General features: G+C 40.5%; 2 protein-coding genes across 6 annotated transcripts in view; both read left to right on the top strand.

The window, feature by feature from the left end:
* LOC145441095 (kappa-type opioid receptor-like) overlaps positions 1–12,012 on the top strand; it is a 37,476-nt gene that overhangs the window by 11,450 nt on the left and 14,014 nt on the right. For 4 of the 5 annotated variants that reach the window (XR_013915731.1, XR_013915730.1, XM_080318890.1 and 1 more), the window contains 2 exons: positions 4,360–4,530; positions 11,813–11,987. Coding sequence is in view for 3 of the 5 variants with exons in the window: in XM_080318890.1 (XP_080175016.1) it covers positions 4,360–4,530; positions 11,813–11,987 (346 nt within the window). In the remaining 2 variants the exon portion in view is untranslated. The remainder of the gene's footprint in view (positions 1–4,359; positions 4,531–11,812; positions 11,988–12,012) is intronic. The other variant, XM_080318889.1, reaches the window with a different exon arrangement.
* LOC145441094 (somatostatin receptor type 2-like) overlaps positions 1–12,012 on the top strand; it is a 91,647-nt gene that overhangs the window by 70,804 nt on the left and 8,831 nt on the right. The gene's annotated exons all lie outside the window — the stretch shown is intronic.

Genomic DNA, 12,012 nt, shown 5'->3' with positions numbered 1-12,012 from the left:
GATTGTACTTTTTATTTAGGTGCTTCCTCACTGCGGCTTGATATATATAATACTGAATAATTTGGCGTACATTTCGACCTCCGTTCTGTCCTCGAAATGATACTAAAACCACCTGGTGTACTCGACGACAGTAAAACTGTTCGAGTCCCGATTAGTATGGAACATTTTATTATAAACGGAAATATCGACGTGCATGCTAAGAAATCAACCAAATGCACTCAAAAAATTCAAGGAAAGAAATGTAACTTGCAGCATAAATCGGTTCAGGATATCCGGCCAGATATTTCACTAAGAATATGGCAGCCTCACCCTCATGGAAATAAAGCACATACTAACGTAGTGAGAAACTAATGGCTATACAGGATTTGTACCGTGTAACGTACTTGTACTTGTGAAGTACTACTCAATAAACGAATATAGTGCGAAACTTATGTATATAAAGTTTTATGCCAGAACAGACTCTGAGAAAGAAATCAGCCTAATTCGGTGGACACATATTGGGCACTTTTGTCGCCTATTACGACATGCTGTACGAAAGCCAGAAGCTGAAAATCTTTCGGTTACGATAGGTCCCAAGCATAATAGCATGCCATGATATTAATCAACATATCTGAGACCGTATCGTAACCTTGGCGCTAAATTGTGTGGCCATCAGCCAGAATCCAGCCCCGAATCTGGCCATTCTCATGTTTTGCGATAACCAAATGTGAAGGTTGGGATCTTTTGCTTTGGAGTTGAATATCTTGAGCCTGAAATTTTACATATATGTATATTTTCCAAGAATTCAAACAATGCATATGACTGTCAACAACAGGGGTCCCCAATTCAAAACGGGTAGCAATATTGAGGTCGCAACCCGCAAAATATGACCTCGCGGCGGCACGCGGCCTGAATGTTGGTAACCCCTGGTCTAAACTCTACACCAGTTTGTTTGTTTTTGGGATATTCATGGTGTCTGTCGACTACTATGGTCATTTACACCAGGCCGATATTCTTCTTATTTTCCGTAACAGCCGACGTATAGCACGGCCGACCTCTAGGCTTTTGTAAGACACCGCTGACGCGGATGAGGTGACGAGGAGGAGCCTAGGTAAACCTCCAACACTTATGTATCGAAATTCGTAAGTCGACCTCGGTCGGACTCGAACCCGCATCCCATTGGTGATGCAGCCGCGGATTATATCACTGCGCTATCTCGCCACCCTCTACACCAGTGGTTCACAAACTTGTTTAGATACGCCCTACATTATGTGAAAAATTTCACGTCTGCTTATCGTCATGTCCCAAAAGTTTGATTGCATCGAAGGTTATGACTGTTAATGAGAAAATTATCAAATATGAAATTCGGACTATGCAGAGAACAATAACTATGAATTGTGGGCAAATCACGAGAAGCGAGAAAACTTTTTTAGTTGGCCACTGCTGTAGAAACAACGTATCGGTTAAATGCCATTAAATCCGGGTTTAGTTTCCGGCACAACAGGGCTATTGTTGGTGTGCCAGATTAGCCACGGAGTTCAGGAACAATTACCAGTGTTGGGATGATTCGAGTCATGACCTGACTCGAGTCAGACTCGAGTCGACTTTTCGTATGACTTGACTTGACTCGAGTCACTTTGCAGAAATAACTTGAATCGACTTGACTCGGCGCTTCCGAAATGTGGATTGAATCGTGACTCGGAGCTAAATTCACTGTCAATATCAAGTCATCAAGTAAACGGTGTCGATTAAATCACTGTATCTTCTGTATGTTCGGATTGTTCGCGATACGCCGGTGTCTCTTGTGAGAGCAACCACTTTTTCGCTGGTTCTAAGGTTCAGCGATCCTCCATTCACTGAAAAAAAATTTACCTCGATTTACCGCGAAATGTCTGGAAGCAGGGTGGCCAGCCACTTGGCAGTAATATAACATTACCGTCACTCAATGTAAATTCAACTTACAACCGTCCGGTAATCTAACTTTACATGCCAGACTGTAATGTTACAGTCACCTCTGGTATATTCAATCTACATTTTCTTCTGTGTACATTTACCACCGAGACTGTAATTTTACCGCCTTACCTACCTACCTACAACAACCCTACATGCTGTCCTTGTAAATCAGATTACATGCCAGCTTGTAAATTCACGTCTCAGCCTACATCCATACCTATCCCAAAGCAACGCGATGCCAAAATACCGCAAAAGTTTCTTCACGCTCTCAAGACGACATTAGGACAACTGTATATTCATTCATGATTCACGATGAAAAAGTATTGCTGCTGGAGGTATAATTCTTGTTTAGGAGGCATGCAAATATAGCACGAGTGGTCCCAAGAAAAGGTGAATTAATTCCAACGCCGGATAAACTTCCAATTGTTTCTTTTTCTCGTCTTCATTCCTTCTGTGTGACTAGTATCTTGCAGTTCCACTGAAAATAATTCATGCGTAAGTCGCTATACTAAGCCAAGTTGCTAACCTAGACATGACTTATAAAGACTAAGACAAATAGGCTAACAAAAATATAACAAGTTTTGAAGTACCGGTACTGGTACATTGTGAGTTGACGACTCCTCATTTCACATGATATAGCAGAGATTCATGACTTTAATGATCAATGTATTGAAAGAAAAGGTGCCTCATTTGATGCGGCATGTGAGCCAAACATATCGAGCAGTGGATGAAAACATATCTAAGCTATGACCCGATAAATGTCAATAACAAGCCAACAGTTTCAACTACTCCGCGGCAGAGTATGTGGTGTCGCAGGTCATTATACAAGTCGACTAATATCGCAAACGAAATGATCGCAGCTTACGTTGTCGCAGTAGTAGTAGATTAATTTAATAGCAAGGTATCTCTGTTTCTTAGACGGTTCAATGCTGGTAATGCGCAGTGCTCACCTTTACCGACCCCATTGTAAGATTTAAATCGAACGTATATAATAGTTATGCCTAATATTTTTGCGGATGTGTAGATCGGTAGTGTGTACGATATCAATTTATTCGGCGCTTCTTCGATATAAAGAGACGCTTAGGAGTACAGAACTTCATAACACTCAAACCTCAACTTTGACCCTAACCAACCTCCAACCCTAATATCACCCTTCCCACAACCCTAATATCTCCCTCCCTCAACTGTAATCATGAGATACCCTAACCCCAACTTTGACCCTAACCCACATCCAACCCTAATATCCGTCTCTTCAAAGGCAAAAGAAAAACAATATATTTGAACGTTTATAAAATTGTATCGTGTTCATGGGAAACACTTGCTGGTGTCATGTGAAAAACTGTGTCGATCTGGGGCGTATATCGAAGTGGCGCCATTTATTCCAACTAGTCGAAGCCTCGTATTTGCAGTTCTAAGTGTGCGTGAGCGATGCAATGCGTTTTTGCGTATATAGGCTATTTACCTTTATATTCGTTATTACATTAAAGATAAATGAACAATTAATCTGTCTTTCACATAGCAAGCAAATGTAATGACTTTGAATCATCCATCCATCATTCATACTTTGAAAATTCAATTTGACTTGAATTGCGACTTGACTTAATTCGAGTCATCTCCAAAAAACGACTGACCTGACTTGACTCGAGTCCCCTTTAAATACCGATTGACTTGACTTGACTCAAGCCAAAATGTGCATGACTCGAGATGATTCGCGACTCGAAGGTGATTACTTGATCCCAACAGTGACAATTAACTAGCCGAAATATTATTCGCGACTGCATCAGACACAATGCTACCGATCTGAAAGATAAGCTCATTATTTCGTTCAAACCCGTTTTCGGACCAAGCACATAGCAGTCACGAAAACGAGCTAAATGCATATTTACTGTTGAATTGCATGAAATTTTCACCAAAATTTCGAGAATCGCAGTAATTATTGGTGCTCCCGGATATTTTTGGGTTGCGGTTGAATTTTCGTTCTTGCTCTCACTCTGATGCAGCGGGGAATAGAAAATAAACTTTTAGGAATTTTGATCAAAAATGATAAGATTACTGTATAATTTTGATAGTTTGTAGCGTAGAGCTACCACAGTTTTTTTACGAACACAACGTCTGAATTATCACGGCTCAGATCCCAAACACGAACGTAAATCGAACGTTTGCTGCATTCCTAAGAGTAGGATTTTGTGTGACGTTTTGTGACTGTAAAACCGTCATGCAACTTCAACTATAACGTTACTATACAAATCGAAGAGTGGCGTTATCGAATTGTACGTGTAGTCAGCGGGAGTGTGCCTGTCGTAATGATTCACAAATCCCGTGCATAAAGTCTGATGAATCAAGTCTGGCGTCGTAGCTATCTCGTATCCTTATCTAATATATAATATAATTACCTAATATAATAACTAATATAATTCGGTTTGCCAGGTACGTATTTCCGGAATATAGGAATGCTACGCAAAAGTGTGTCGACGTCCTTGGAACCGAAGCATTCGAAAATTGCGTCTACAATCAGGATCATACACCGGAAAGTTACTGCGTTGAAAAATTCGAATTCAACATCACCCAAGAGGATTGGGACTATCTGGATGAGTATGAGTGAGGCGCGTAATTTCTAGATGTGGGATCATAATGCTGCAATTTTCCAACGCTATTAACTTAGGTTGCCAGGGCAATTCGACATTTGATATTAGCAAATTTGCTGTAATTAGACTCTGTCAAATGTATTACTTGAGATTAGGACCGAAACAGCACTTCCTCAGCCCCCCCCCCCATACGTTAGTTTGCTCCACTTTTCGGATGATGATACAAACTTTTCACCGCTACTCGAAAGCACGAACTTTAATGTAATTAGAGTTCAGGATGTATTTGATGTCTGGTGGCGAAAAACGTATGAAAAAATAGTCAAAAGTATTGGTAACTGCATATATTACTCTTAATCTCATTCAGTCATCCCACATGATCAGATCTTCCGGCAGAGCTGTTATTAAATACTTCGTTGCGCGTGAGCTCCCGTCTGATATAGTAAAGGGATATTGGAATCGCCAAAATGTACCAGACTAGACATAAAGAAAATCATATTTTGTGATCAGTGATCTGTAGATCAGTGGTTCTCAGCGTTTTAGCTAGAAGATAGGTAATATTTAAGGCAGAGGTCTCAAACTCAAATCTGCTCGCGGGCCAATTTCCTAGTTTTTGATGACCTCGCGGGCTGCAGCGTCAATAATAGGGATATTCAATTTATAATTTCCAAGTCGGTCTTATTTGACGGGACCTTGCAAACAGGCAGTCCACAAATATCGTGGAAATGTAAATTACTATTGCACTAGTTACGCTTGACACGGAAAAAATTCACATTTTCATGTAGGCTATTTGAATAAAATTGTTTTTGTGCCGAGCATATTTTTTTTTTAATAATGAGTTAGAGACATCATGCGAGCGGGTTCATCATGACCAGACATGGAGTGATTACTTTATGAATGTAATCGATTGCGATTACGATTACTTCTGAATCACGTGATTACGATTACGATTACAGCAAAATCAGGAAGTAGTCGATTACGATTACGATTACTTCAGAAATGTAATCACGATTACTCACTATTGCATTTATTATGCTTCGTAGAAATAATTTTACAATATATATGGAAGACAATTAAAGGATTGCGATGGAAGGGCCTAATGAGATAACAACGTCCTGTATAAATGATGAATCAGTTTGCTTGTTACGTCATAAGGAACCCATTGCTCAACTTTATAGGGGACGATTTATCGCACCCAACGATTTGCATTGATTCCAGGTCCGAAACTGCTGCAGCCAATACTCCCCAATAGAGTGGGGAGCAAGCTCGGAGTAGACTCAAAAGTATTTCGTAAACCAACATGAATTATGGAGTATTTTCGAGAGATTTAGTTGACTTGAATTTTTTTCAAGCTTCGGAATTTAAGTATCTCTAAATAGCTTGATTTTGAAATGCATAGTCCTACATCACCCCCTCAAGAAAAAATTATGCATATTTTATAGGAATATGCATTTTGGTGCCGGTCATTACCGCGCCACGGCACACTAAAAGACATGCAGTTTCGGCCAACATGGGACTCCACGAAGTGGGCTACCAAAGAAATACCTTGGCCGAAACGCTGGGTATGTGTCCATTGTCAACAGCCGCGTGGGCTGGGCGTGACTAATATAGTCCTGTCCTTCCAATCGGAGCTCAAAATACAAATGCCACCCGGGGCAACCACAGAGGAATGAAGACATGACAATTTTGTATGTGCGTGTCGCGAAAGTTTTTCTTTTAGTCTGCTATGTTTGGGTTATTACAATATATTTTGATTATATTACAGACCGAAGGTCACAAATCAACAACATACCATAAAGTATAGCAACTTAAAAATAATTATAACAACACAACCAGATGTTATAATTATGTATTTCGCATAGGCGCTGAACTCTGATATTCCCTAGGTATGCGAGATCGATGACGTCACAAAGGGATGACGTCATAGTGCACCAGAATTGGCAAATTAGCCGACTCGCAAGCGTTCAATATCACCTGGCACTTGTATATGGTGACAAAATTACGATATGATTAGGCAGGCCGCGTAGCCAGCCAGCCGCTTGCTGAATTGATTGAATCCATTTCAAATTTACCAAGGTGGCATCAGTTTATTATGGTTAAGAACATGCACCAATGCCGATAATACATCGATCAGATCAGCATCCTTGTGTAATATACTCGACACATCACGCTAGCAATTAGCGAGCTCGCAATCTCCGCAACATATTCGCCAACACGCGCGCCGACAATCGGGAGATTTCAATCACTCCGCCTCGAGAACAAATGAATACGCATCTTCGGCGACGGCTAATAAGGTTGCAGGAATTATTTTCCCAAATAGAAAGTCTGTTCTGGACTCTATTCATTAGTGACTTTGATTTCATAGGAGTCAGAAGTTTCAATATCAAGAGCCTGCAAGACATTTTCTGATCGTTCTGTTTTAGTATTAGCGTTAGTCAAAATCAATTACGCCGCTGTCTGTTCACGGTCAGTATGTATTTCAATCAATTCCGTCCATGTTCATTGTTCAATGTCTGAGCCAGTATGACATCACAATCACAGAAGAAGCGATAGTTCCGGCCGGCGCATAAGATATCTAGGGCTGGGCAAAATCGAGTACCTGAGTGATTCGATTCTGAGTCACGTAGTATGCTTCGAGTCGAGTCGAGTATTCGAGTATCAGTCATTATGACGTCATAACAGAATGTCATATGTCAAATATCAACTGAGCACTTTTTGTGCTACCACAAAGAATATGATGCCTGTATTCCGTCACATTACAGATACTCCGGTATTTTTCAACGGTATGGATTTATTTGGACTTTGTGACAATGTTGTGGGATGATCATAATTTTGAAAATGTGTTATTTTCTGTAACGTTAGTAGCTTGTACTATATGTTTCGTATGCTGCGATACGTCCAATCACGGTCTCAAGGCACCACAGTGGAAATTAGTATCGGAATTATAATTCTCGTTGACAAATTACCTTTCAGTGGCGAGGAACGTATAATTTTAGTACTCGAAAAAATCGACTTTTACTACTCGATTCGAATCATTAAAATTAATACTCGATTCAGATTCGAGTACTCGAATCATTGTGCCCAGCCCTAAAGATATCATGTTCCTTCACAGCAGGAGATGACAATCGCAACATTTCGCGCATATAGAAATTAACATCTTTAGTATCGAGTTCTCGGTCTTGTTGCCTCGCGTTGCGTCTTCTGACCACTCGCGTTTGATCAAATATTCAGGCGCATAGCCGAGTTGTTATGGAGTGTGTTCTATAATGGAATCCGCATCGATTTCAGGTGGTTCAAACCTTTCTCAACTTTTATAACTCAAGCCTTGACTCGCATCATCTGATGGTTATTGGTTATGTTCAAGTATTAGCGGAAATCAAGTACGCATGTACGCACAAGTCACACATTTTTGCGGACATTCGATGTCAGTAAGTTTCGTGATATCAATCTTTAATCACAACCGATAGATAGGAGCCAAAGCATGCTAGGCCGGAGACGCGATATTTAGGCCGGCAATGATATATTTCGAACCACGCAGACGCAATTGTGTAGGCCAACGATGTTATCGTGCGCAGGCCAGTGATGGTATAGTGCGCACCGGGCCTATTGCCGATGCGATTCATCAAGCCAGCGCAACTAGACCTGACGGAGACGGGATAAATCAGGCCTGCGACGATTGCGCGCGGTGATCAATGACCTAATTTTGCAATCATCTCAGCGTCGAGATCGCGTTGCGTTACATTGTGCACAAACGATTCTCGCAAATTGGAAACGCGCTTCCGCCTAATTGGCCGTGGCGCCGCGCAACACTGATAAAATACGGACAACTGAATTGTAACTGAAGGACGGAGTTTCGTTAAGCGCCTGAACGTATTGCTGTCGGTTTACTTACGTGTTCAGCAGCACTACGAAACGCTTATTTCTAAATCGATCACCACCCAGTCAGTAACAGACCAAACCGAATTCTGGGTATGCCGCATACCCAAAAAAATTCCTAGGTATGCGCGGCATACCTAGCATACCTGAGTTCAGCGCCTATGGTATTTCGTACCCCAGCTCTTCCGTACCCCAGCTCTTCATGTAAATGTGACCATCGGAGGCGGAGAGAGGATTAAAAAAGAATAGTAATAAAATGCAATTATCAATATTATTGACGAAATTCAGTCTTCAAGTTGAAAACTGATCGCGTTATGGAGGCCCAAGATCAACTTTTGAAAAGGGAGACGAATTGCTGTTCGTTCCAGATTCTAGCTACAGTCCTCGCTGACATGGTTTATAAGCGGATGGCTATGGTGGCAGGTCAAAATGTTGAGTAAAGAAGTCTGAAATAACGATTGGCGAAATAATGATTTCAAGTAGAGTTATATGAGAATAGGATTATGTTAGAATAAATTCGGCCTTCCACTTAATATTACAGATATCACAAGCTGCTGTTACGAGAAACGGCCAAGAACGGCTCGGCTATGATATACATTAGCAGCTGTTGATTTGTTGATATGTTTTATTTCACGAGTACAAAATTTGAAATCTTTGTCGGTTTACGTACGTACGTTCTACATAGGCCTACTGCTCGCCAAGCAGCGACGGTCAAACTGTGGTAACTCAGCACGACCAAACATCAATATATAAGTTACTATTTGAAACTTAAGGCAGAGTGGTGCCTATTATCCTCCTGCGAGGTAGTGGCGTCTGAAGTGTATTGATGACCTGATATACAGCACGGCGGGTGTTCTTACATTCACACTACAATGTACAGTACATCGAATGCCTATTTACCAGAGATGAGCGGATTTGGAATTTTTATATACTAATCCAACCCAAATCCGAAGCTTCAAATCCTAATCCAAATCCTTGTCCAGAACATTTGCATATTCAAATCCGTGTCCAATCGTAATACGATTCTAACTCGAAATTAAAAAAAAATGCTAATTTATGCTAGACAGGAATTGGAAATTTTTCTTTCGCAACCATAAATTATCTTGATTTAAGATAACTTGGCGTAGGGCCGCACCTCTCATGTTCATTGGGTACATTAATAGCTGTTCTGAATAAAGTTTTTCGCCATTCGCCACACGACATATCAATCTCCCAAATAATCGGTAAATCCAATCCAAATCCTAATCCGTTCAGAAAAAATTTCTATTCCTAATCCAATCCGGATCCGACAAAATTTCACAAATCTGTTTTTTTCAAATCCTAATACTAATCCATGCTCAATTGCTCATCTCTGGTATTTACTATGTGGATACTTCTTACGCAATGGCGAGCAAATCTGATACTTCTGACGTAATAATGAACACAGACCTTTGAAAATCAGACGTTTGTGCTATCAGCCTATCACTAACCTGTAATATGATATCTCTTCCTTTTTCACGAATGTTGAGTTTTTGTCATAGTCCTTGTACAAATAAGTAATCGTTCTTTCACAAAGAAATCGATTAGATATATGAAGTAGTCGATTACGATTACGATTACTTCATAATTTTTTCGAATGTAATCGATTGCGATTACGATTACTTGAAAATGCTGTAATCGTCGTAATCGATTACGATTACTAATGGTGATTACCCCATGTCTGATCATGACATCGTAAAACTGTCGTGTCAAGATATTCTAGCTAGTGGACCTTGACATTCCATAATTTTATGCAGAATGTTTTAAAATCTACTGAAGATTGATGGGATATCAGAGCGTTTGAGCGGTGTAGCCTAATCCTGGTTTTGATATAGTTGTCACTGTCATTGCCAAAATTAAATTTAATCAGCGTTAGATTTTGCCTTCGATTATTATTGGAACACATCAATAACAACTAAAATATAATCATAATTGAGCCATAGTAATAACATTGCTTCTTAATCTCTTTAGCAATTGTACCCCTTGTGCTTCCAATAATATTTCTTGTAGCCCCTATCCATTTTCAACACAGTTTCTGATGGTACCTACATTAAAATCAGAAAGCCTTTTCACATAAAATCGCGCGTAGCGCGAAGACTATTTACCAGTTGAATAAATTGGTCAAGAAAATTCCACAGCACAGCCTGATGTGGTGCTTCGTACCCCGATGGGGTCCACAGACCCCGGTTAAGAACCCCTGGATTAGAAATATCCGATCGGCGAAGAATTCATTGGTGTTACATCTGTAAAGCGTATTACTACCTCACTCGCAACCGATCATAACATGGATAAAGAGAAATAACAACCCCAGCATGTAACCAAATATACGTCACGGGGGTCACAGAATAGAGAATACAAATGGTTGCCATACTGATGAGATAGCTACATACCCTACGCAACGCAAGCTACGACCTTTTGATATCTTACTATAACCATGACAGTTTTATAGATTGTTGCGTCCGCAGGATTACCAAGTCACCGTTCCGAGTCGCAGGTCCTTCTCTGATTTTAACGTTTGACCCGACTCAACTTGAGTCGTTTTTATTTAATCACCCAGTCTATCCGAAATCGAGTAATTTTACGAGAAGGTTGCACCAAAACAAATCATAATTTTCAGTCACGAATCATCAACGGGTCATGTTTTATCATCATAAACTAGAAATGTGACATAATAGCTAATCTTCTACCGCATGGTAGCTTTTAAAAGTGATGTGATAGTGAAGTTTGTTGAGATTTCAGTGATTTTTATGGTAGTTTTAGCGTGAAGTTTAAGTTCTTACATCTAAAAAAGATATAGGACACTTGAATATGTTGTTGAATACTGGAAATTCTAAAATGCCGTCGCGGGCCGCAGAAAATGCTCTCGCGGGCCGCGTGTTTGAGACCTCTGATTTAGGGTAATATCTCCGAACCGAAAATGTAAGTACTACAAAAACACCAGCAAACACGAGAGCATCTGACTTCTCGATTGCTATGTTGTGGTTCCGAGCCCGTGCCGAGTCAGAACAAACACTTCCTTGCAAAACTGGAATCTGTCGATTCCCTTGACCGAGCATCCACAGAACTATAATATAGGCCTATGCTATAAATATAAACAGCGAGATCAGCGATGATATTATTGCAGTTCAGCGCTGTTTATCGTTTAAATTCTTATACTCATTTTGCGCTATACATATGATAACGACGTGTCTAAATTCGTAAATTGAGTATATCTGCGGTTTGAGACTTCACTACTCAAGAGAGCTGCGTAGGCGAGGCCAAATGGTGCAGCGCAGCCAATAACATTGGCTAGCTAGCATCGAACTTCAGGCACAACAAATTCGTTGATCTGTTTCACCAGCATAGAAGAGTCGACCGACCCTTATAAGATGCCGTATCCGAATTTGATCGGTATCTCTTTCCAGTTACGCTTTCGAAGCCGCACCTACGCCTTCGGAGTACTCAGGAGATGTCGAAGTTCCGGTAGATTCTGGAGCTCCCGTATACCTGTACCAAGGATGCTATTACATGGGATACGCTCCTGGATTCATCGCTTTTCTCTGGGTCAATTTTATAATGATGTTCGTCATTCCTGTGATGGTAAGTATTGAGTTATATATTGTAG

The sequence above is a fragment of the Botryllus schlosseri genome, chromosome 6 (assembly GCF_051294905.1).
Source record: "Botryllus schlosseri isolate E-star chromosome 6, Bs_hap1, whole genome shotgun sequence".
In the NCBI taxonomy this organism is placed as follows: domain Eukaryota; kingdom Metazoa; phylum Chordata; class Ascidiacea; order Stolidobranchia; family Styelidae; genus Botryllus; species Botryllus schlosseri.
Note: the sequence above shows the minus strand (reverse complement) of the source record. Positions and strands in the feature narration are given on the sequence as shown.